Consider the following 25,643-nt stretch of genomic DNA (forward strand, 5'->3'; position numbering starts at 1 on the left):
TCAGCTGTTCACCTCTGATACAGAGAAAGAAAATAAAAAAGCAGTGATATCCCCAGACCTGCTCTCTTTCCCAGTTCTGCTCATTGACCATTAAGCATGAGGACAAGTGAATCGCTTCCACTAGCTATAACCTATCTGGACCTTCTCTGCAGGAATTGCATGGAAATGTGAAGCTCCAGCACAAGTGACCTGTCCATTTGTAGCTTTAAAGAGAGCATCTTTCCTTGTCCTCAGCAGATATGTAGCACCCCAAAAGGGGTTATGAGATTTTTCCCCCTTTTTATTTACAGCACCACACAGTCATTTATAAGCATGAGGAACACTGCCATCTCCTAGTCTAAGGAGTCTGGAGAAGTGGAAAAAAAGTCATGCCTATGACCCAGACCATTGCATCAACAACCTACGTAGCGATTGACACCAAAGGAATAGTATTTTATCATCTAGGCAATATTATTATTCTAATAAAAGAACCTTTTTTTGACCACCGGGGGGGGGGATAACAATCAACCCATCAAATTGGAGCCTCTCATTATGATGTTTACTGCATCTGAAAATCATATTTACTTTAGGACGAAGGCTTCCCCCCCTCCCAGGTGGGGGTAAAAACCCCAGGTTTTTAACTGATCTGCATTTCGCTCTAATTCCGCTAGATGGCAACACTGACTACATGTATGTTTCTGACACGGTAGCAGCTGATCACTCAAACCTTGACACCCAGTCAGTGGCTATGTTATCTGTCCAGTCTTTAGTAAATCCAGTGCACGGAAATGATCAGACAAATTCTGCTTTGGGGGTTGTGGGGTTTTTGGTTTCGTTTGGGGTTTGCCTGGTGCAAAGATTTCTATGGGCTATCAAAAAAAAAAAAAGTAAAATCCACACAGCATAGGTGGAGACAAAGCTAAACAGCTGTGTTCTATGCCCCAATTCCAAACAAACTCAGGAGAGACACGATGTGACCCCTTGAGCAGCACCTCGGAATGTCCGCTACTGGTGTAAGCAGGTTCCATCTGTGTGGTTAATTACTGCTTTAATCAACTGCTGTAACATATAAAGTGCATAGTAAAACATAAGCATACTGATTAACTCAGGTTTGCATGGGTGGGTTGTTTTTTTTTTAAGATCATTCATAAAATACCATTGAGAAAGCATATTACAATGAAGAAGCTTTAGAAAGCAATCAAAGGGCAAAAAAAGTGGTACAGATGATCATGAAAAGCATGGAGAACTAAAGTTCCAAGCACACCAGAGGTATAGCATTTTACCTATCTGTACATAGTGTGTGTACATAAACCAAGACTGTGCTTTGTTCAAAGTGATTACAGTTTGTTTGTAGCAAAAGCTAGAGCGGTGAAGACTCTCTCGATGACAGTGTCAGAATTTTCTTAGTGGGAGGTTTGGCCTGGTGGGATGGGGGAGCAGACACAGAACCATTCACTGGAGTCCTGAACCTCACTCTACCTCTCCCCTTATCTTCCCAGACATTCAAGCTGAGGGTAAGTAAGTGTTTTCACAAAAGACTTGCAGACAAGCACAGAGACTATCCTGCCAACAAGGGGAATCTAGGGCTGATACAATGACTTCAGCACTTCCAAAAAATGAGCATATTGTGGGACTGAGGCTCTTTTGGTTTTGTTTGGACCAGCAATGCTACTTTACTTTTAGAAAGACTGAGCAGAGTTAATGCTTCAGGACACAAGCTGACAAATGCAGGCAGATGTGTGTGTGTGTGTGTCACTCCCATCTCCTTCATTCACCTGGTGCATGTGATAAAAACAACTTTGAGCACATTCCAGTGCTCTGAATATCAAGGGTTGGTTAGGCTCACAATCGCTGGTTCAAGGATCTGGCAATGCCAGCAGCTCTACAGCCACATGCTTTATTTTCTTTCCTTTTGTGTTTCAGGAACTGATCATCCCATCTGTGGGCACTAAATAGCAGACCTAGGGGATGAGTGGGGAGTGGTGTGGGCAACGACTCTGATCCCCGCTGCTATGCTGCCACTGAGCCAAGTCACAGCCCATGCCACTTAACACCAGCAGCACTGTGCAGGTATGTTCCCTTAATGGCTGAACAATGAGCTGTACTCCCCTCCCACTGCATTGTAAAGGTATTGCTTTATACATTCAGCCAACATTTTCCAGTAAAAGATGACTGGAATTGCATGAGAGATTAAAAGTTATGTTCCAAGAGTGAGATTTTCCTGTTAGGAGTGGGGAAATGGGCATAATTTTTGAAAATGCAGACAAGAGCTAAGCAAGCAATCCTGTGGCATTCGGAAACACGTAGTTACAAACCTGTGCTGGGATTTGAGGTGAGAGTCACAGGCCACAATGAACATTTGTACCTGATGCTTAAGTCACTGGGTTGCCCTGAGAAATGCCTTGTTCAGTTGCTTTGTCTCATAAACCATTCCACAGAGACTGCAGCTCCCTCCCAGCAACATCCATTCAAAAAGAACCCCCTAACTTCTCAGATACTAATCACTGTAACTGTCGTGTGTAATACCTAATTCATTTGTGTTGAAAACAGTTCCAGTCAGCACCTGTGCTGCAGGCATGGCTGTTTTCAAACCTTAGGGGGAACTCTGCCAAGAGAAGAAATTAACTGGGCTTTGAGAATACTAACTGGGCAAGCTGAAGAAATGCTCTGCATCAGCTCCCAAGGCCAATTAGCCTTTCTGCAGCATGGGGAAACAAATCTGCTTAAATTTGGATTAGTAAAAGCTGCTTGCGCTTTTTTCTTTCTTTTTTCTTTTTCTCCCCATGTGTAGCCAGAGATATTAAGGGCTTGAAAAGATACCAGTAAGTTTGGAGGTGGGATGGCAGCTTAGTGCCACAATGCTGGCAGATGTAAACTTTTTATCCTTCTCCAGGACAGGTCCATTAGAGACAGCCAGAGTGCTTGATAACTGGTGACAGAAAAAAGTTAGCCTGTAAAAGTCATTATTACAAAACATCTATGAGGCGAAAAGCTAAAAACTGGAAAGGAGGACTGGATATTTACACAAAAAATAGAGAACAGAACTACAAAATGCACTGGGCAGTTTTTAGACCTCCCCGCTAATGCCAACTCTTTTTGTGAGGAAGATATTCCAGAACTGTTTGGTGAAGTGGCACCAGGCCACTCTGGCAGTATCCAGTGTCACCATGTTCAGAAAGGGAAAAGATACTGGGTGAGTTGAACAAAAGAAAAGACTTTTTTACAGTGAGGGTGATCAAACATTGGTATAGGTCATCCAGAGAGGTGGTGGAGTCTGCATCCTTTGAGATGTCCAAAACCTGGCTGGACACAGTCCTGGGCAACCTAGTCTAGCTGACCTTGCTTGAGCTTGAAGGTTGCACTAGATTATCTTGAGAGGTCCCTTCCAAACGCAATGATTCTGTGAGTTGCAGCACAGGTACTATTTTAACAAGTCCGTTTCTACACTGCCACTTTGCTCAGCAAAGGAATCTTTTTAGCACTGTCTTACCTACAATTATTTCTATGGATCACAAACTAGACTTGCCAAAATATTCAACTTAAATCTAGCGATTGCATGAAAGGCTTGGTCCCTTATTGAATGTACACATTGTCATCAAGATGTAGCAAGAGGAGAATAGATGTATTGGGTCAGATGAAAAAGTCCTTCCCACTCAGGTTTTTTTCTCTTTTAGAAGCAGGTGCATAAAGAAAAATAAGTTGGAACAAGGTGCACGTAGAGCAATCCTTCATCGGGTGATAAACTCCCAGTGTCTGGCACTCCAAGGTTTACTGAGCTGCAGCTTCCATCTGGACCATTAGGTTAAAGAGCCACCGATGGATCCATCTTCCAGGGATTAACTTAAGCGCTTTTTAAAGTTATTTATACCTTAGCCGAATCCTCTGAAATCTCCTGGCATTGTTTCATCATAGATCTACTTGTTTAAAAAAGGAAACAAAACTCCGTAAATCCTTCTTCCTTCTTGTGTTTTAAATCTGCTTCCTAAGCTGAGTAAGCACTCATCCTACTCTTCCTACTACCCCTGCCTATTTCCTGTCCTGCAGCTGTGTCTTGGCTCATTCTGTAACTAACCCAGACTAGAACAATGTGACTGTGTTAGCACATCAGTGTGGGAGAAATGCTGCCTCTGCTGTCAGCAGCCAGGACAATCTCCGTCCCTAGTTTTGGAAGCAGGAGCAGCAGCTCAGGGACAGAGACCTGATGACACAGAGGTTACAAGCTGTGTATTTACAACAACCCATCTGATATAGATGCTTCCTGTGAAAATGAAACGGATTCATACTGATGCTATGCCATGTCATAATGACTTCTGCAATCTCATGCCACAATTCCATCGCAAAGGGTTAAAAACACAGAATAAATCTGTAACTCCATTTTATAATACTGATGCCTTCTAGTCCATCGGTGCTCCTTATTATGTGCCTTGGCTGTGACCGAAAACTGACTTTGGGGAAGTTTTCATCAACATTAAAATTAAAGCATGCACAGTCCACAAACAGGAGCAAGCTAGCAAAATGTTTCATGCAGATACACTTTGCTCAATTACCCTCCCCATGCTTGTATAATCATCTTAGGCAACGCAGGCACATGTGCCAGCCCATCCATTTCTCTACTGGTATGTTACTAGAATGCCACACAGTTCTTGCAGACACCAGCTTCCTCCTGCAGAGGTAAGATGGCACACTGAAAAGTTTCACATCTGCCAGCATGTGGACGAAGAGCAAGACTGAGCAACTCCATGTTAGATCTTACTGTGTTGGAAGACATTGCCACTTTGAAGGGGAGCATCAGTGAAGGATCTTGCCTCTCCACCTCGGACCAGCTTCAAAAGCGCCAGTAGAAAGGAGAGGCTAAAGCACGATGAAGGTGACGAGATTCACAACTTCTTGTAGCAATGCTGCTGCTGAACCATATGAGTCTGGCAAACCACCTCTCTATTGCTATAATTCCTCTTGCTTAACCTTTGATTCAGGAGAAAACTTATTAGCCATCTAATCACCCAGACATGTTCCATCATCAGTGGGTATGTACAAAGGGCACCTCCAAAAGTCTATGATGAAGTACGCATCACTTGAAAGGGAGTTACAGACGCGTACCGTCAGGACCTGGTAAGTCCAAGCTATGTGACTCCCAGACTCTCTCTGGAGTCCAGCCTGCAGACAATTGGCCCTTAACGTGTCCTTTTTTTTTGTCATCTGGACATGCTGCTGGATTGCGCTTCTGACAATCCTCACTTTGGCAGCAACGGGTACTGTCTTCCTTTTTGCAAGAACCCTTCATAGCAGCAAATGTAAGAGACTACTGCAGATAACGGATTCTTCCATTCCAAGCCTTTTCATGTCCTGGACATAGCTGCAGAGGTTAAAAAGTAACATGCACTAACAGCAGATGTAGTTTATGGCCTATTCTAGGGAAACCAAACCAAACAAGCTCACAATGCAGAGCATGTCGCAGTGTTGTAGGAGCTGTGGAAATTGCTTCCCAGCTACTTCGTTAATGCTTGAGGGGGACACAAGGCAGGACTGAAGACATACATCACAAGTATTTTGGAATTAATTACTGCGGATGTCCTGCTAATGAGCTACTTTGATTTCCAAACCTGCCATGCTACATCCTTGTTCTCCATCCCTAGAAACACCACTGTAATAAAACATCTCTTTAGCTTTTACAGCAACTCTCATCCCTGCCTGCATGTGTCCACTAGTAATGAGAACAAAAGGTTAGTACCTAACCCGTGATGATATTGAAATTCATTTTGCTCGCGTGAAAAAAAACCCTTAGAAAACTGATGGCAGGAATGAGTTGCCAGGAATCCACTTTCTGCTCAGGCCTTAATTTAATTTTATGTTGCACACTTCTTTTCTACCAAAAAAGTGTTGACTGCCTCTTCTACAGGTCTACTACCAGCAAACAACTTTCTCACTGCTAACTCTGGTTTTTCTTCATATGCCCCTGATACACAGTCACCTGTTCATGATGGTCCCTGCCAGAGTGAAATTTACCCTATTTCTTGTGTTGATTTGAGAGCTACTCGTTTCTTTCAGCACCTTCTGGACCTACTTAGATTTTTGGCAGGGAACTGACAAGGGTGCTGTAATATTTGCTCCTTTTCCTCTTCGGAGGAGCTAGCCGTCTCCCGTGGAAGAAGACATGGATAGCAAGAGAATATTCTTGCTTTCTGGGAACCTCCCTTCCCATCTCCCATTTTGTATTGCTTCTTATCCGCAAACCAAGGCTTCTGGTTTAAAAAAAAAAAATTAAAAATCACATTTCTGTTTTGATTCATGCACAAACTAGGAGACAGTCTGTTAGAAAAACACAACTTGAAGTCTCTAGGCATTCAAAAAATAAGGAAATTCAAAAACGTCCATGCAGATTGCAGAGTTATTCAGTGGCCAGCTCCGAGTTTAGCTCATGTTCATTTATTTGTTCATAGCTCAACTGCAGAATATCATTGTTCCTTTGCAAAGAACTTATAATACACAAAGACGTAGTTGCAGGTACCTTTGCCTATTCTTCGTGGGGCACTAGGTTTAGAGGAAGTAGGAAATCAGCCTCATTCTCCCTTCCATGGGGAGTCTGCTGTGATTAGAGATCCCATTTCCATTTTCTCTCTTGCTCAGTTGCCAAAAAGCTTTACACACAGAGCTGCCAGTATCTTAAAGGTAATTCCAGGCATTTAAAGAACACAGCACACAGAATACTTTTTCAAGTCAAGAGACAAACTGAATCCACTTAGTTTTAGCCAACAGCTGGTAAAACTTAAAATCTAAACCCTTGCTTCCAAATAATCTATGCCGTGGAGATGAGAATTCAGATACAGGTGTAAATTTAACAGTGCTACTGGTCATTGACCATATGCATCCAAGGGCATATTTGGATCAGTTGCTGGAAAAGTTAAACAGTACTGTGATTTTGCTGTTTGAGCTCAGGTACTAGGAACACTGGCAATACCCATAAGCCAAATAGGCTTGGGGGGGTGGTGTTAAAAGTTTCCTATGGCTTCACAGACTTACAACCTCCCTTCTAATGCACGCTGTCATCAACAAGTATTGCAACTAGTCCTGGCTACTCCCAGTTGTGTGACAGGTCACAGACCACTGGGAAGCAGCTTTCACATCAATAGTGTGCTCTTTGTCTGACAGAGGCACTCCTTCCTCAGCTAGCTTGAAGACAAGTGCTTTGTCTTTGAACGACATCTTTTACTGTTATCTTGGATTTTTTTTTTTTTTAACTCTTGTTGGCTTGTTTTGAATTAGATGGCATTCACCTTCAAGATTAATTCAGCTTCAGAATAATCTGTTTAGTTAGCAAGCTTGGCAGCTTTAGAACAGAGGGTTTACCTCAGCATATGGCCATCACTTCATTACAACTGATCCATGATCTCTGCTGAAGCCTCTGATCACTGGTAAGACAGAAAGCAATTATTGCAGGCCGTATGCTAAAACCAACCCAAATACAAATGGAAGTTCCAAAGTCTTTTATTGCAGCCCTTGCATGGCCGAGCTGCCCTCTAGAGAGGGGGACTATGCATCATCCCAAAGACAGCATAGGATGGAGAGAATCATGAGCCCTGGAGAACGTGTTCATTTGACAAGATCCTTCACGTACTTCCAGCCTTCCACAGTGTATTCACAGGCCCTGGTGGGAGCTACAGACAAGGCAGACATGACTGTCTGCACTCCTGCAAGGAAAGCAGAGAAGAATTATCCCAAGAAGAGCATCATTCAAGCCAAATTTCCTAATGTTAGTCTAGCACTTCTATATATCTAGATTCTAGATATCTTTAAACACAGAGAGAAAAATCTAGCTCTGTCTCAGAAGCCTTCAAACACACCGAGGTCTGAATGATCCTCGGTTCACGTACAGCTTTATTGTCTCAGTAGCATTTGTGAAACAGAGAAATTCCACCTTCAGGACCGGTATAAGGGATAGACAATTACAACAATGAAACAAAGAAGTGAGCTAAGTTCCATTTTATTTCTGGCCTTGCCACAGACTCCGTGGGTGATGTTGGACACGTCACAATATTTGTGGACCATGCTTCCCCACAATTACATGAAGACTTCGCTGCACTGTAAAAACTATAAATTAGCTTACTAGGTATTTATAACATGCTTTGGCCTTCAAACAAGATCTCTAAAATTCTAGCAATAATGGGAATACTCATCCCTCCTCAAAAGTCAGAGGCTGAGTTCAGACATACCAGCATCTGAAGAGTTTTTCAACTCTTCAGTCTTTAACCAAAGGTTCACCTTTCTTAAGAATAAGTCATCATTTATTTTTATGCTCTAGTTTCCCTGATCACCACCGGTGCTAATGAACTCACTGGTGCATAAACTCTGTCTATTTATTGCGGGGGCCGCAGGCCTCCCCAAACACTTCACTGCAACATTCAATCTTAGATTCTACGATAGTGTAGGCATGCCTGTCTTGGGGCACAGGTGGGCAGCAAGCTTTGTAGGTAAAAGAAACACCAGCTCCTCTGGTTAGAAAAGGCAGACAGGTTTATGGACACACATCCTCCTCCTTATTTCACAGTTGGAACAACAAGAAATTAAGTCCAAAGTCACTGAGCGGGCTAGTGGTAAAACCTAGAGAATACACTTCCTTAGCCCTATTCCCAACGCTCCTGGCACCAGAGTGTAACATCTATCACCTCCTTCTCCATCATTCAATTTAGGAGGACAGTATTGAAACAAGACTGGCATAAGCTACATTGCTCTTGGCCCCTTGCTCCTTTCACAGTTTGGTGAGATGTTATTTTACCTTTATTCCAGGCATCAGAGGGGGAAAAGTCAAATTTTGGAGTGGGTGGGAGCTAGAAAGAGAGAGACAAAGTATCAGCACTTGCAGGGCTTCACTTATAACAGGATTCACATCACCTTGGAGAAGCCTCGACCTCAGATCTCAAAGATACTTAGGTGCCTACCCTCCATAAGTCTCAAAAGGGATCAGACATGAGGCTTAGAGTCTGGACTTTGTTCTTTCCCCCTGTATAAAGTAGAGGCAGAAGGCAGTACTTATCATTTGGGTACTCCTGAAGAATCATCTCCATGGTTGTCTCCATACAGTTATCTATTAGTTTAGAATAGTCTTTAATATGAAAATGCTTTTCAAACTTTCAGCAAAGGCTTCTCCTGATCCGAGAATTTTAAAAACTAAGAATTACTCAAAGAGAAGGGCCTCTTCAGGCAATTTAAATTCAACTTGACAAAACTGGGAGGAGAATCTTTCCATTACTTTTTTAAAAGCACACAGGATCCTTCAAGGCAAGCTTAGGAATACTGCTACATAGTGAAATATCTCCCAGACCATGCTTGCGATCCCCTCCTTGACCCTGCATAGGCTAGTTACCCCTTCTCCTTTGAAATAACATCTGTGAGCAATGTCTCTCCCCTAAATTTAAAAATTTATCCTCCTTCCATTTCAATACCCTTCAAAATATGCTCAATGTGAAATCCAGTTTCAACAGCAAAACTCCTGCCAGCATTAGTGGAACCAGAATATCACCCCAAATGTTTTCTCCTCCTCATTCATAGGATGCGTTCGTTTTGCTCTGTTCATCTGCACAGTCCTTACCTCCCAGCCTATGTAACTTGTCCACTCATGGATAGCTGGAGGCAGTGCTGCTTGAGCTTTTTTGAGGGCTTCAGCACCTTGTGTGCCACTGCCCAGCAGCCCCTGATCATATGCCACATACACAGCAGCTCCCGCCAGGCTTCCTTTGATGACAAACCTGAAAGAATCAAAAACAGGAACAGTTCAGTTCACAATATGACTATCAATGCATCTCTCGGTAGCTTGTGACCGTCAAAGGGAAGGTATTGATAAAGAAATCTGAGGGTCACAAATACTCTACTGTAATGTCTTCTTACAGATGAAAAGCACGTTAATGATGTGGTTCTCGTTGTCTTGTTAATAAGTAATCTGATTAATTTGACAGACACCAATTTCTTGGTAAGCTCACAACAGTCCAGTTAACACCTGGCCATGCCTGTTCCTACATTTTACAGTTTCCCAGTTTGCATGGTGTGCAAACACTAGCTTTACAGCTGTAGTTACAACCTGCAAAATGGAAGACAGGAAGAGAATATTTAACCTTTATTTACTTTTCATTATAGACGAGAATGGGGGGAAACCAACTTTTTCCAAATAAAGGCCAGAGAGTTGTTTCCCCTTTAAAAAAAAAAAAACAAAACCACAAAGCTATTGCACACCCAGGAAAAGAAAACCAAGCAACCAAAAACTTGCCAGATAACATACTGCAGTAGTAGAATATATGATAGACACAGGCATTGAGAGAAGCATGAGAAAAGTCATTATTTACATCCATATATTAGCAAGTATTTTGGGGGAAAAGGGATTTCTCTGTTAAAGATTTACTACTCGCTCCCAAAAGCGGCCTTCCACACCATCTCCCTTCGAGCGGGCTGTATGTCCAGATCTGAAAGTGTTCCCTCAGCAACAAGCGCCTTAGGGCGGCATTGCCCGGTTTTATTTTACATATTCACGGTCGCCACGAGAAAACCGCCAGACTCCTGCCAGGCATTTGGAGAGACACAAAGAAGCTGCCGGGTGGAGGCCAAGCCTGGCACGGGGGCAGACCAGGCCAAGGGCGCAGCGCTGCAAGGCCAGCAGGCCCGGGAGAGTCGGGGAAGACACACACACACACACCCCCCCACACACCCCCGCCCGCGGTGAGCCGCGGTGGCAAAGGGGGCGCGGGCCGGGCGCTGCATGCGAGGGGAGGGCGAACACTCGGGCCGAGCTCTCCGGGCAGGGGAGCGCGGGCGCAGGGACTCACTTGACGGCGGGGAAGAGCCTGGCGGCCATGACTGCAGCAGGGGCAGCGCGCTGGGCCGCGGGGACCTTCGGGACTCGGTCACGGGAGTCCCCGCCTCCTGCTCGGCGCGGCCGCCTACGCCAGTTGCCATGGCAGCCGGGCCGGCGCTTGGGAGGTCTCGCGGCGGCTCTGAGGGGCGCCACCTGCTGCGCCTGCGGTCGGGCGCGCGGGCGGGGTGGTGGCGGCGGGAGGAGGCGCGCGGGGCTGCGGGTCTGGCTCCCCGCCCTGTGGTGGGGCCGGCACCGGCCTTTCGGGCTGTATCGTTACACGGCGGTGGACCGTATGTTGCTGCTCTCCGCATCTCGGCTGAGGCTCGCCCAGGGCTTTCGGCCCCGCTGCTCCATCCTGTCAGCTCTGCTGCCTCGTTTGTGCGTTGTGCGGTAACGAGCGCCGCTTATCCTGAGGTACGGCCTTTTGTGGTTGATGTTGTCAGCTAGGAGCACTCTTTAATGAGTAAAACGTTCTGTAAGATTCGACGTGAGGCTTTCCTTCTCTTGTAGAGTAGGGAGTGTGGTGTAGCAGCTGACTCTGAGTTCAGAGAGCTGTGGGAATTGCCAGTGAAAGATCTTATTCTTAGAATCAGATGTATTCTCTTTGTTTCTTTGTTTCTTTTTTTTTTTTTTAATGACCTCAGCCATGAAACCTTTGAGTCCTTGTACACGTTACATAAAATTTGGCGAAAACAAAGCCAGCTCTTGTCATGGGTGCCCGTTGTGTTCGGAAACTATCTCAATTCTCAGTGTGAGCATCTGTTTCTCTCTTTTTTCTTAACCTTAAGAAAATCCAGACAGGTTCAAAACAGAATATATTTCTTGTTTTATCCACCTTTAAGCAAATATTAGATGGTCTGAACTGCTGATATTCAGCTGATCTGGATCCCCTGTTCATAATAGGGGAGTAGAAATAGATACGATGAATAGAAATGGAAAGTATGTGTTGTGTTGTCAAATCACATTATGCTTTTAACTTAAAACCCTTGCGTTTCAAATCTACCTGCCAACTTCTTGACTTGAGGAACATCTACTGTATTATCTAAGAACCTTCCAGCTACTGAAGTTCATACTTGTCCCGTTTTTGCCTTTTATCTTCTCCAGGCCCCAATCCTGCAAAGACTTCTGTCCGTGATCATCTCCGTACCCTGGGTAAGACCGTTAATTTAATTATTTCACTAAGTGTTAGCCATATCCTGATATGCTGTCCCTCCAAAAAAAAACCCAACTAGTTTTAAACATGTTTGCAGAACTATGGAAGTTGACAAAGTGAATTTTGCAGATGACAGCTTCTGGAACTACTGCAAAATTTCTTTTTAAATGCCTCCTATGTTCACTGTATCTAACTGCTTCTGGCTACTAAAGAATTTGTGAGGACAGAAAAACTCGGAAAATATAGAGCAATAGTACTGGCTAATGATGCTCAGCTTGGTGAGTGAATGCTATTAGTATCAGTAAGTTTTGATACTGACTTAAGTTTTGAATTTTCCATTTGCAGGACAAGTTCTAAAGAAGGAGAAGTACAGAAATAAATCCCTCAACATTTTCCCTGCCTGGTACACCAATTTACATATGGCAGGCATGTATAATTCCCAAAGCGTGGAAAAGCACATCTAAATGTAATTTGTCAGCACTATTTCATATCTGTTTTCAATTTTTGTCAACAGCTGCATATAATATATTATTTTGGAAAAGAGATATTTTATTTAATTTTGCTCTTGAGATTTGATGTATTTTTACGTCAAATGTATCTGTGAGAATCTGAAATAGAATGCAGCAATACAAAATGCAGGAGGCTTTTGCTGTAAAATTGGACTTTCAAGTCATGGTTTAAATGAGGAATTGGTGCTGACTGCACAAGTTTCTGTGGAGTGTTCCGTTCGGTACAGATGTTTTAAAAATAATTCCCCCAGTCCAGTTCATTTAAGACAGAGTGAATGCCAGACCAGCTGTCCTGGAGCAATCGAAAGGCTGAGAAAACAGTAATTCAGCAAGGCAGGAGGATAGATGAGATTATTTCTTGAGCTTTCTCCAGACCTGTTTTCTGCCCTCTTTAGATCCCTTCCTCTCGTATGAAAGCAGATTACATTGTCTTCAGGGCTGCAGCTTTACATCTTTCTTCCTGCCAGGGTTACTTCCTCTGAACAGGGAGTTGCACTGCTTGGCACAGCCAAGCCCTAAACTTTCTTGGGCAAATGCAAACCATTCACAGGACTGTGGTGTTCCCTCCCTCCAAGAGGGAAACAGAAATGTATCAGAGTGTTGATTGTCTGTGTCCTCCCTGTCTTTCATTCTTGACAAAGGTGACTTGGGCTCCCAGTGGAGAGACTTCTCAGGTGGAGTCTCAGTTCTACACAGTGCCTCTCTTATATGTAGGACGGAAAAGGACTTTACATGCCTCTTGCAGGATAGCTTCCAGCATCGGAGGAAGGAGATTACAGTATTTTGCCTAGAGTGCTCAGCTTCAAGACTTCACTTTGTTCTCCACAGCTTGGAGGGATATGAAGCCAATTGGAAAAGTGCTTTGTGCTACGGGGATCGTAGCTGGGCTCATAGCTTTCTTCTGGAAAGACCCTTTTAACCCAGGTAGGCTCACCAGGGGAGTCATTCCAATCTGGAATATAAATCACATAAGAGAAGAGGTTGAAGTTCCAAACTCTGACTGGTGGTCTCATTCCTGTCCATAGTTTTACCAGAGTTGGTCGCTCCAAAGCAATGCTTCATTCCCAGAAATAAAGAGAAGCTTGAAACAAAGAGGAATGGTCTAAACAATGGTCTAACAGCACTTACAAGGGATCTTGCTGTCTATGTGGGGAAGACAGACATGCACTTTGCCACTGTCTTTCTCTCTTTTTTTTTTTTTTTTTTGTTTTGATTGCAAAATCCTTGGGGTCAAGAACCATCTCTACAGATGTGTAGTGCCAGCACAAGAGGGCTGACATGTCTCCAAACCGATGGCAAAGAATAAATGGTACGCAGAAGGCAGGAGGCCCAGAGCCTGGTTTATGCTGTACAGCTTTTTATAACGTGAAAACCAACTTCATCCTTGAAAGATAATGGTCTGGGAACCAGGCAAAGGGCATGCGACACAGCCGGCTTGCATATTCATATCACTATTCCCTGGCAGTGCTAGCCTATGCATAATGTCCACAACAAACACGCAGTAATAAAAAAAACACATCATTTGGGAAGTTGGGCTTGGGGGTTGTTCCATGGCAACCGAGCCATGCCGGCTGCATGCTTTTATCCATTATCCGACTCCATGGAAGAACGCTGAGCAGGGGAGGAGGGATGGGAATGGTGAAGCACGGCTTGCCTGTTTGGTTTCTAGCACACCAGTTGCTGTCTGAGTGAAGTGGGTCGCGCTGAGCCTCCTGCTCTATGACTGAATTGTGAACCTGGGGGTTGTCAGGATGGAGGAGGGAACTGGCTGTTGCATGTTAGTGGAGCTAGGTGGAGCTGATTGCCATGGGCTGGAGCTTGTTGAGCTAGCCAGGCTTTCCCATGACCCAGTCCAAAACAGATCAGTATGGCTAGCTACTTGACATGAGGTGGCTGATGACTAACCTTTTTGTTGTAGGCACCTGTCAGAAGGGGAAAAATAGCTCATTCTTCAATGATTAGGTGATTTTTTTATTATTTTCAGTCTAGCAAGAATTGGAAGGTATTGATAATTTCATGGCTTCTTCACGCCAGTCTGCCTCTTCCAGTTTTGGAGAAACATCAAGACTTTTGAGCACTTACACCTTTCTGCTTTAGAGCTCTGACAATAGTTAAGGGCAGCTCCTCTGCTGCTTCCTTCACTTTCTTCTATATCTTTTATTCTCTTTCCCATAAATAAGAGAGTTTGTCTGGTGCCCGCGTTCTCCTGTCTGGAGCCAGTGCTGGGATTGGAGAGCAGATGGCATATCGTTATGCCAGATTTGGTGCTGAAATTGTTTTGACTGCTAGGAGGGAAGCTGTGCTGCAGAAGGTAAGAACTTCCTTGCATGAGGGAAGTCATAAGAGATTTGGACTTTTACAAAAAAAAAAAAAAACCCAACAACAACAAATTAGTTGTCAGCATGATAAATTTTCCTTCAGAACTGTTGTTGAGCAAAACCAGCTCAGTTAGTTTTGAAATTCTTTCCACTTACGTATAAAGATGGACCATGCCAGTGACAGGTTTTGAGCCTGATTTGCTGGCAGTGTCCTGTGCCATTTTTCCGTACCTGTTCTCCTGGATGGGCTACTTTGTGTTGCCATACACCAGTGCCTGCTGCAATATCCCTGGTTTTTCTTACCAGAAGGCAGTAACACCGCATACTGGGGAGATGCAACCCAGAAGGGAACTTGGCCTGTACAGGAAGATTAATATGCAATGCCTGAACTTTTTAGTGCCTGAACATTTACCTGAGGAAATGGAATGAAGCTGTGTCAGGGGAAGTTCAGATTGGACATTAGGAAAAGATTCTTCATTGAGATGGTGATCAGTCACTGGAACAGGCTCCCCAGCGAAGCGGTCACGGCACCAAGTCTGTCAGAGGTCAAGGAGCATCTGGATGATGCCCTTAGTCATATTGTTTAGTGTTAGGAAGTCCTGCAAGGAGCAGGGAGTTGGACTCGATGATCCTTATGGGTCCCTTCCAACTCGAGATATTGTATGATTCTATGAACTACAATGCCTGTGCAATATTGTGCAGCTTTTCAGAGACCAAACAGTTCTATTTGTAGCTGTTTTGTTAAAGACTCAAACCTTTTTGTAGGTGAAAATTTTTGACCAGCTTGAATAGATGGGACTCCTTTATCTGTGGTTTATAAACCGGGACAAGATTTAGAGAAGGTATCTCTTAAACTGTGGGGATAGGTGACTTGCAAGGAAAGTTCTTCACTATGAAATGGCACAAAAGGCGAGTTGGGGACAGTGAGCATAAAGATAGTTCCTAATGCCTGGAAGGCATTGTTTCAGCAAATAGGTAAACTGCGTATCATTACTGGGCACCTTCACATACTCAACATAGCAAAGGAACTATGAAAGATTAATACTGCTAGAGCCTTACCAGGTATTTTGGAATGAAAAGAAGCACTTAATGTAAAGCATAACCCTTATTCCAGAAGAGTTCTGCTGAAGAAGACTCTCTTTTTTGGGTGAATCTTGATCCTTTTCCAAGGTAGATTGAATCTGCATCCTGCTAAGAGTTACCTCTGTTTAACTGTCTGGTTAAACAAAGTCTGGATGCAAAATGACCTCTCTGTGGGTCAGGTAGCGGTAGATGTAAAATTAAAGTTTCTCTTTGTCCAGGACTTACTCTCACTGACTGTCGTATGGGGAAAAAACACTGCCTTACAGTACCCTTATTTCTATTCTTCCCCCCCCCCCACTCCATATTGTTTAATTTTTGCGTGTGTGTTCTTTTTCAGGGTGGTGGAGAAATGCCTGACACTTGGAGCAAAGAAAATATTTTATATCCCCGCAGATATGTCTTCCCCTTCAGAGCCTGAAAGGGCAGTTCAGTTTGCTGTCCAAAAGCTGGGTAAGCAGAAGAAAAATGAGATCCTGAGGAAAGAACAAAATTTGCTTCTCACTCCAGTTTATACCACATTCCGTTTTTCAATAAAGGTTTAGCTTACACCTGACCTGGTCACGCTTCAGAGATTATAGTTCTTAAGCTATGTCATGCTTCATACTGGCATGCAAGTTTTATGCAACTGATATAAGAGATAAGCCTGATGACACAGTTCTTATGCTGGCTCCTATGGCTCTGCCAATCTTGGCTCCTCTCTGATAACCCTGGAGTTGAAAGGTGCAGGTTTCTGTAGTTTACTTGAGTTCAGGAGGCTGTGGAAGAAGAGGTATCTCTGACTTTTCTGATGTTCGCTGCTTGTCTGGTCAGAACCAGGTGAGCAGAGCAAGGAGAAGGGGTTCTGAATCTGATCTCAATTCCATTATTTAAGTGTCTTAATTACTTCATTGTGCTCTTGGTTTTCCCGATGTGGGTGTCTTAAGAAACTGTGTGCAAGTGTGCCGTGATACGGATGACCTGCCAATCCAGTAGCCATCAATTAACACGTTTCTTTTAAACCTTCTGCTGTTTCTGCTGATGCTTTTGCACATGTACATTCCCATACCGACCATAATTTTTTGGTTACAAATTTCTATACTTTTAACTTTGAAAAATAGAGTGTATCACCAGAACTAAGTTGCAAGTCTGCATTACCCTGAAACATCATTTCAGAGAGCTGCTGTCAAAGAACAGCTTTCCTTCCAATTCTACCCTTGAGGAACAGGCACAGCCATTCCCTGATGGACATATTTCATTTATCTTCATGGTAAAGCACTTCCTAGCCTTCTGAGAGAGCAGCTGGTTGGTTCAGCTCTCCCGCTGGCGTTTCTGAGTTCCTTGGTTACTAGTTAGGGGATGGCCCCTTTGTTTGACTGCTTTTTCTCCTATCCACAGGGGGACTGGATTACCTGGTGTCGAACCACATTGGCATGACCCGTTTCCAGATGTGGGCTGGAGATGTGGAGTACACCCGCCGGCTCATGCAGGTGAGGTTTCCCAGCAGGAGGAGCTCACCTGGAATTGGGTGAGTCTGCTTCTCCGGGGACAGCTTTGGGAAGCTCAAAGGCAAATTCATGTCTATGGCAACGATTGAGAACAAACCTTTTCTTTAATTTGTGTTTCAAGTCAAATTGGAGGCTTTGTTACTAGACAGATGTTTTGCTCAGTTGTTGTACACGTGTGCAGAGGAATGTCTGGGAAGAACTTCACTTCTCTCCTTCCTATCTCCCATTAGCCTGGGACCGTTAGGGATTAATGGGTAGTTATAGGCAGTTGTGCAATATATGTCTGGTTTAGTAAGGCTAATAGGTGAGGATCAAGCACTTCCTACTAATCTACTAAGCAAGCACGCATCATTGCGGAACACAATAAGGTTCTTTGAAATTACATTTGCCTTTTAAGTCTCTGCTCACAGATTCAGAGTTTTCCTATAGAATCGCCTTGGTACCAGGCTTTGGGACCATGAAGATGAAGAGCTGTTTTCTTGATTCAGTCTTCTTAGTGGGGCTGCGCAAGGGCCACTGAGGGAGGTTTCAGGCCAGGCACCTTTGGCCTGGGAGCAGGGGCTCAACGTTTACAGTTTGGAGGATGGACGCTGATTTTGGTCGAGAGTGACGTAAGGCGCTACGTTGAGCCCTTGCTCGGCTAGGCGAGCCCGCAGCCCCAGTGGGAGTGGGGCTGTGCGAGGGCCGCTGAGGGAGGTTTGAGGGCAGGCATGCGTTTTGGGGCTGGCACCTTTGGCCTGGGAGCAGGGGCTGGACTTTTGCAGTTTTGAGGCTGTATGCTGGCCAGGGGTGTGAAGGACTGTCACCTTTTGGGTTTTTTGTACCTTTGAGAGCACTCTTGCCTTACTCTTTGTAGTTTAGGATTTCATCATTCAGCACTTTCCCCCCCGACAATTTGCCCCCCATGCGTTTCCATTCGGTTCCCAAGGACATCTGTGCTTTGTTCAATTCCCTTTTGAGCTCATCACGGCCCCAAGACTTTTGCAGTCTCTCCAGCCCCTTCAGGACCTCTCTAATCCCTGCAACGATGCTTCTTGTTCTGTCAAAACCTTTTCCGAAGCCATCGTTGTGCTCTAGGGCAGTCTTTTTTTTTTTTTTCTGTCTTATAGCATGTTTCTACTTGTTTCCTGATCCTCCAAAGATATACCTTTCTGGTTCAGATTACCTCTTGAGTTTTTCAGAGAAGATGACAGCCTTCATCCATTGTTATCAACACATCTCCCATACTGGGTTTTTTTATGTGCTTTACACTTTATTTTTGTTCTAACTATTTAGGTGGTCATTAGGTTTCTTCACAGACTTTCTGATACATTTCTTGTATTACCATGTTCTTTTGGTGTTTTATGTCTTTTGGGACTCATCTAGTTCTGTTAAGGGAGTCAGTTGGAGAGACCATCAAGGTTATTTGAGTCATCAATGATTTACTGTAAATAATTTACTTTACAACCAGAAATATTTTTGAGAAGGGATTTTTACAGGATCTGTTTTTGTTTTGTCATTCAGTGTTATCTAGAACATCGCATGCATTATCTCCGTAAAAATGATGCGTAACCCCATAGCATCTTGAGTTTTTTTACAGGAAATTAAAGCACTTAATTTTCAATATCGCTATTGAATTTAACAAACTGCTTTCCTACATAGCTCACTATGATATTTATCTTTTTTTCTCTAAACCCTAGGAAAATTAAGCTTAATTATCTACCAGTTGCTGATATAATAGATGCAGCTGAGGTAAAAGAGCAGGTATCATCATTTCCAGTAAGGATCACTTTCTCCATTCAGCACTTTACACAGCCCAAGCTCAAGGCATATCAGAAAATTGCCGTTCCTCCTCCGCTCGCCTTTAAGCCTCGTGGTGGTCGGCCCCACCCCTTGCCCAGGGGATGGTGGGAAGGGCAGTGGGCAGGGCCCGGGGTATATGAGCCACAGGTCTGTGCTAGGGAGCTCATTCAGCTTCTGGGCTTCTCTAGTGTTGGTGCTCTGCTATGCCTCCAGTCAGTGGCAGCTTTTGAGTTAGCTGTTGGTTTTGATGTTTAGGGAAACAGAGGAGCCTGAGGTAAGAGCTTTGGGGATAGTTGAGGTTAAGCAGGATACAGAGAAGAAAATGCACTTGTATGCAGGTTTGGTTTTTTTTTCTAAGCTCATAACTTTGTATTAAGCATTCAGCAGCTTGCAAGATGATTGAATAATGTGCATTTTTCTTCTAGGCTTGTTGTATTTTACTGGAATTCCTGATTTTATTAGAGATGGAACCTTGTTTTTTTTCACCAGTTTTGCTGTATACTATGTAAATTACTGATGTCATCTCTTCTAATAGGACTGATAGTGATATTATCAAGCAGGGTTTAGGGTGAGCATCTTGTGTGCATCTGTTGATGGAGTTTTAGTATTTCTTAGGAAAGCAGCAAGGACATCAGGTACAGCATCTTTCAGGGTACAGGGCAGCTCATCACCTTTCCCAGTTGCCCACGGGCTACCATGTTGTTCCTAGAAACTTTACAGTTTGCGGCAGGTCTCTCATAGATTATAAGCATTAGGGCTTCACTTGCTTGGGGACCCATAGCAGAGCCCAGACTTTGCAGGGAAACAGAGGAGAAGAGCTGCCTGCAGAATGCAGAGCACAACCCAGAAGAGCAGCTCTTGAGGAGTGGCTGACACAGGGGGTTGAGGGGTGCAAATACAGGGAAGGAGCCATCAGAAGGAGTGGAGCTGCTTCCCTGAGAGTTCAGGAGAAGAGAAGGGGCTTCTAAAGTTTTGGGAAAGGGAGGAGGGTTCATCAGCCTTTCTAAGGTCAGCTTTGCAGTTGGATTTGAACGTTGATGAGGTCTGTTCTCTTTTAGTCTCTCTGCAGCTGATGGGAGGTACGGCAGTCCCGAGAGATGCACTGTAAACAATCCCTTCCTCTGTGTCAGAATATGTAGGGCTGCATGTCAGAAGGGTCTCATCTCGGTTTGCTCTAGTATTGGTCATAGCAGTTATGTTCTCTTGTTCATATTTATGTACTGTGTTTTTAGCACCGGTTTCTGTAGTTGTAAGGTGCCTGTTTTGGATCTTTGAGACACCATGTCACAATCATCATGCTTTTTCCATTGGCTGACTGCCTCTGTAATTCCCTAAGGGATTTTGTAGGTAAGGAGGTAGTTGGTGTCACTTACCAACTAAGCCTGAACACAGCAACCTGTAAATGGCAGAGGCAATGAGGAGGAGCGGCTGGGGTAGAACAATGGAAGATGGGAATTGGTGCAGGCAGGCCACAGTTTTGGGCAGCACCTGAGCATGTGGCTTTCGCTTTGGTGGTTTTCCGGTGCTGTAAGCAGCCTTGGAGGGACAAAGCCATATCCCAGTCAGCGGTCTGAGAAGGTGAGCCGGTTGTCAGCTGGGCTGGCATCCCAGAGAAGGATATCATGGCAGCTCGGTTAAGGGTTTCTCTTTGGTTTTACAGGTGCCACATTGGCTGTTTTTTGGAATTGGATAAGGATTTGAGGCAAGCTGCAGCGGTAGCAAGGAGGGGAATGAGACTGGTGACTTCTCCAAGAGTAACAATAATTTTGTCTCTCTTAGCATCTTAAGTACCACAAATGATGATAGCTACAGTGTCCATCTCCAGAAGGCACGGGCAAGTAGAACACCACGGTCCTTTTGAGGAGGCTTGGTATTGTGGGAGAGGTTGGTGTTGACTGGTGTGATGGCTTACTGCTGGCACTGCTCGTTTATGGGGTTGTTCTATGCAGATGATGAAGCAGAACCAGGTGACTGCAGGACTGTCCCAGTTAGCCGATGTGTGGTAGGTATGTATTTGTCAGGGATGGTTTCAGATCCCTGGTGCTCTGAAAGCTAAGGTGATGGACCATGGATGGGGAGGGAGTGGGATGAGGAGGGGGCAAGTTTGGGGGTTGCAGGGGAGGGGTTTTAAGTTAGTTAAGGGGAAGAGGGCTGTCTGGGAGCAGTGCCCTTTGGGTGGGCAAAGGGAGCGGGTTACTTGTCAGCATAATGGGCAGGGCAGCTCCAGCCTGTGTCTGTGGTATGTTTGTTGTGTATGTTGTCTTCTGTGTGTTAGCCCTTCCTCGGGTCTCAGTGCCCTCTTTGCGCTCAAGGGGCACGGCATCCATCTCGGGCGCCGTCCCTAGGGTCTCGAATGCCTGTACTCACTGGCGTAGTGCTAATCGGGTGCTTTTCTTGCACAGCAAGCTTACAGCGTGGATCAGTCTTGCATCTCGGAAGTTTCCAGTGGATCCTCTCTTTTTGCAGCCTCATCCTAGGCTGCGTCGGGAGCTCTGCTCTCCAGCCATCCCTTTTCAGGGACTGGGGCTTCCTCCCCGCATCCTTGCGTTCTTAGGTCTTGAAGACCGGCTTCTTGCCACATCCGTCATCTCGGTTTTGACAGTAACTTCTTATAACGGGCCATGACAATCAGTTCTCTTCCGGGGTTGCCGTAGAGCTTCCTCGCCTGGGCGTTGCGCCCTGTCGGTAGTCTTGCTCGACATCGTCTCTGGTCTGGGAGTCATTCTTCTCGCTGAGAGTTTTCTCTCATCTTTGAGTCGTGTGGTTTGTAGCATTCTCTGTAGCCTTGGTCTGTGTGTGTGTGTTGGGTGTGGAGCTGCTCTGCCCGGGGCTGTCGAGTCAGGGTCAGGTGGACTAGCAATAAGAGTGTGTGGTTAGTATGTTGATATGCCCAGTCTGGAATGGTTTGGCTCTCACTCAGCATCTGGGTGACTTGTTTAAGAGTTTAGGTGTTTTTCAGATGTGAACAGGCTAAATGCGCACCAAAGAGCGGCAGTGGAGTGCCATAAGAAGGTGGGGTGGCCGGTGGTGTCAGAGGGAAGAGGTGGCTGGTGGCTGTATGACTACAGTAAGATTTATGTGGGCGTTCTTTACTTTGAATGTGTGAAGCTGGATATCAACACGGGAGGTGACTTGGGCCAGGTGTGCAGTGACTAGCAGGCTGAAGTAGCAGTTATTTTTCAGGTGTCGCATTGCTGGTTAAGATGCAGGTGTCCTTTGTTTGTGTTTTCTAGGTGGGGTGCAAGCATAGCAGCCCAAAATGACAGAGGCCAGGTGAACAAGCAGCTGAGGTAAAGGAGCAGGGGATAGGAATCTGTGTGGGCAGGCTGCGATTTTGGGCGCTGTCTCAGCATGTGCCTTTTTGCTTTTTTTTTTTTTTTTTTTTGCAGGTGCTGCAGAGGGGCGAAGCCGTGTGACAATGAGCGATCCGAGAAGGTGAGGCTGTTATCAGTGTCTAGTAGTACAGCACTATCCGGCAACTCAAACATTTTCCTCTCATTTTGCAGGTGCTGTGTGGCCATGTTTGGAACTGGATGCCCATTTGAGGTGAGCTACAAGAATAGCAAGGGTGATGCTGGGAGTGGTGACTTCCCACAAATGTAGGAGTAATTTTGTGTCTCTTGGTGTCAGGTGCCAGAAGTGATGACAGCTGCAGTGTGTCTCTGGAACAAGCAGGTGTGTGGAAAGCCGTGGAGCTTCTGAGGAGGGGGTGTTGTTGGAGAAGATGTTGACCAGGGCAATGCTGGCTGGCTGGCAATGTTTTTTGTTTGGTTTTTTTTTTTTTTTATTGCAGCTGATGAAGAGGAACCTGGGGACTGCAGGAACATCCCAGTTAGCTGATGTGTGGCCCACACGTTTTCTGTTGCGGATGGATTCAGATACCTGGCGCTCTGAAAGCTAGGTTGAGGGACCAGGGCTAGGGAGGGAGTGGGGTGTAGGAAGGGGGCAAGTTTGAGCGTTGCAGGGGAGGGGTTTTATGGTTAGTGCAGGGGAGAGGGCTGTCTGGGAGCAGTCCCCTTTGGGCAGGCAAAGGGAGCAGGTTACCTGTCGGCACAATGCTAGCCTGTGCTGGGCAGGGCAGCTCCAGCCTGTGTTCATGGTGTTGTATATTTTGTCTCCTGTGCCTTAGCCCTTCCTCGGGTGTCAGCGCCCTCTTTTTGCGCTCAAGGGGCATGACATGCTTCTCGGGCACCATCCCTAGGGTCTTGAATGCCTGTACTCATTGGCGTAGTGCCAATCGGGCGCTTCTCTTCTTGCATAGCAAGCTAACAGCGTGCATCGTTCCTGCATCTTGGAAGTTTCTGCTGGGTGCTCTTCTTGCAGCCTCATCCTAGGCTGTGTCGGGAGCTCTGCTCTAAAGCCGTCCCTTTTCAGGGACTGAAGGTTCTTCTCTGCATCCTTGCGTTCTTAGGTCTTGAAGACCGGCTTCTTGCCACATCCGTCATCTCGGTTTTGACAGTAACTTCTTATAACGGGCCATGACAATCAGTTCTCTTCCGGGGTTGCCGTAGAGCTTCCTCGCCTGGGCGTTGCGCCCTGTCGGTAGTCTTGCTCGACATCGTCTCTGGTCCGGGAGTCATTCTTCTCGCTGAGAGTTTTCTCTCATCTTTGAGTCGCATGGTTTGTAGCATTCTCTGTAGCCTGGGGGGGGGGGGGGGTGTGGGGGTGTGTGTGTGTGTGTGTGTGTGTGTGTGTTGGGTGTGGAGCTGCTCTGCCCGGGGCTGTCGAGTCAGGGTCAGGTGGACTAGCAATAAGAGTGTACGGTTAGTATGTTGATATGCCCAGTCTGGAATGGTTTGGCTCTCACTCAGCATCTGGGTGACTTGTTTAAGAATTTGGTGTGGTTTTTTCAGATGCAGACAGACAAGATGCGCACCAAAGAGCGGCAGAGGAGGCGAGCAGAGCGCCGTATGAAGGTGGGTCGGCCGGTGGTGTTGGAGGGAAGATCTGGCTGGTGGCTCTATGGCTCCATTAAGACTTGTCTGGGCCTTCTTGATTTTTTGAAGGCGTGAAGCTGGATATCAACACGGGAGGTGACTCGGGCCAGGTGAGCAGTGACTAGCAGGCTGAAGTAGTGGTTATTTTTCAGGTGTCACATTGCTGGTGAAGATGCAGGTATCCTTTGTTTGTGTTTTCTAGGTGGGGTGCAAGCAGGGCAGCCCAAAATGATGGAGGCCGGGTGAGCAAGCGGCTGAGGTAAAGGAGCAGGGGAGAGGAATCCGTGTGGGCAGGCTGCGATTTTGGGCGCTGTCTCAGCATGTGCCTTTTGCTTTGTTTTTGGCAGGTGCTGCAGGGAGCCTCGGAGGGGCGAAGCGGCGTGTCAATGAGCGGTCCCAGAAGGTTAGACGCTTGTCAGTGTCTCATACGAGAGCATTATACGGCAACTCATTTGAGCATTTTCCTCTGGTTTTGCAGGAGCCGTGTGGCCACTGTTGGAACTGGATACGCATTTGAGGTGAGCTGGAAAAATAGCGAGGGCGATCCTGGGAATGGTGGCTTTCCGCCAACGCAGGAGTAACTTTGTGTCTTTTGGCATCCTAGGCGCCACAGGCGATGACAGCCACGGTGTCTGTCTCTGGAAGGAGCAGGTGCGTGGAAAGCCACGGTGGTTACGAGGAGGGGGGTGTTGTGGGAGAGGCTGGTGTTGAGCCGTGCGATGCTGACTGACGGCACTGTTTTATTGTTTGTGTTGTGGGTTTCTTTAATGGTAGCTGATGAAGAGGAACCAAGTGACTGCAGGGCCGTCCTGGTTTGCCAATGCGCGGCACGCAGGTTTTCTGCTGTGGATGGTTCCAGATGCCCGGCCCTCTGAAAGCTAAGTTGAGGGACTAGGGCTAGGGAGGGAGCGGGGTGTAGGAAGGGGGCAAGTTTGAGGGTTGCAGGGGAGGGGTTTTATGGTTAGTGCAGGGGAGAGGGCTGTCTGGGAGCAGCCTTCCTTGGGCGGGCGAAGGGAGCAGGTTACCTGTCGGCACAATGCTAGCCTGTGCTGGGCAGGGCAGCTCCAGCCTGTGTCTGTGGTATGTTTGTTGTGTATGTTGTCTCCTGTGCCTTAGCCCTTCCTCGGGTGTCAGCGCCCTCTTTTTGCGCTCAAGGGGTATGACATGCTTCTCGGGCACCATCCCTAGGGTCTTGAATGCCTGTACTCATTGGCGTAGTGCCAATCGGGCGCTTCTCTTCTTGCATAGCAAGCTTACAGCGTGCATCGTTCCTGCATCTTGGAAGTTTCTGCTGGGTGCTCTTCTTGCAGCCCCATCCTAGGCTGTGTCGGGAGCTCTGCTCTAAAGCCGTCCCTTTTCAGGGACTGAAGGTTCTTCTCCGCATCCTTGCGTTCTTAGGTCTTGAAGACCGGCTTCTTGCCACATCCGTCATCTCGGTTTTGACAGTAACTTCTTATAACGGGCCATGACAATCAGTTCTCTTCCGGGGTTGCCGTAGAGCTTCCTCGCCTGGGCGTTGCGCCCTGTCGGTAGTCTTGCTCGACATCGTCTCTGGTCCGGG

General features: G+C 45.9%; 2 protein-coding genes across 2 annotated transcripts; one reads left to right on the forward strand and one right to left on the reverse strand.

Moving 5' to 3' along the window:
* Positions 1-7,445: 7,445 nt before the first annotated feature.
* On the reverse strand, positions 7,446-10,938 carry LOC129197344 (MICOS complex subunit MIC13-like). The gene is made up of 4 exons (XM_054805695.1): positions 10,788-10,938; positions 9,563-9,719; positions 8,750-8,801; positions 7,446-7,664 (listed from the first exon to the last, which is right to left on the reverse strand). Exons 1-4 carry the CDS (start codon positions 10,814-10,816, stop codon positions 7,567-7,569), a joined length of 336 nt encoding a protein of 111 aa, XP_054661670.1. The 5' UTR covers positions 10,817-10,938; the 3' UTR covers positions 7,446-7,566.
* A 134-nt stretch (positions 10,939-11,072) lies between these two features.
* On the forward strand, positions 11,073-24,924 carry LOC129197343 (hydroxysteroid 11-beta-dehydrogenase 1-like protein). Its single transcript, XM_054805693.1, has 17 exons — positions 11,073-11,230; positions 11,921-11,968; positions 13,307-13,402; positions 14,659-14,793; positions 16,222-16,329; positions 17,254-17,345; positions 22,535-22,580; positions 22,652-22,691; positions 22,776-22,820; positions 22,939-23,046; positions 23,999-24,061; positions 24,152-24,192; positions 24,285-24,341; positions 24,430-24,485; positions 24,561-24,600; positions 24,687-24,733; positions 24,857-24,924. Exons 3-7 carry the CDS (start codon positions 13,318-13,320, stop codon positions 22,559-22,561), a joined length of 447 nt encoding a protein of 148 aa, XP_054661668.1. The 5' UTR covers positions 11,073-11,230; positions 11,921-11,968; positions 13,307-13,317; the 3' UTR covers positions 22,562-22,580; positions 22,652-22,691; positions 22,776-22,820; positions 22,939-23,046; positions 23,999-24,061; positions 24,152-24,192; positions 24,285-24,341; positions 24,430-24,485; positions 24,561-24,600; positions 24,687-24,733; positions 24,857-24,924.
* The last annotated feature ends 719 nt before the right edge of the window (positions 24,925-25,643 follow it).

Source organism: Grus americana, chromosome 28, assembly GCF_028858705.1.
Source record: "Grus americana isolate bGruAme1 chromosome 28, bGruAme1.mat, whole genome shotgun sequence".
NCBI classification, from domain to species: Eukaryota; Metazoa; Chordata; class Aves; order Gruiformes; family Gruidae; genus Grus; species Grus americana.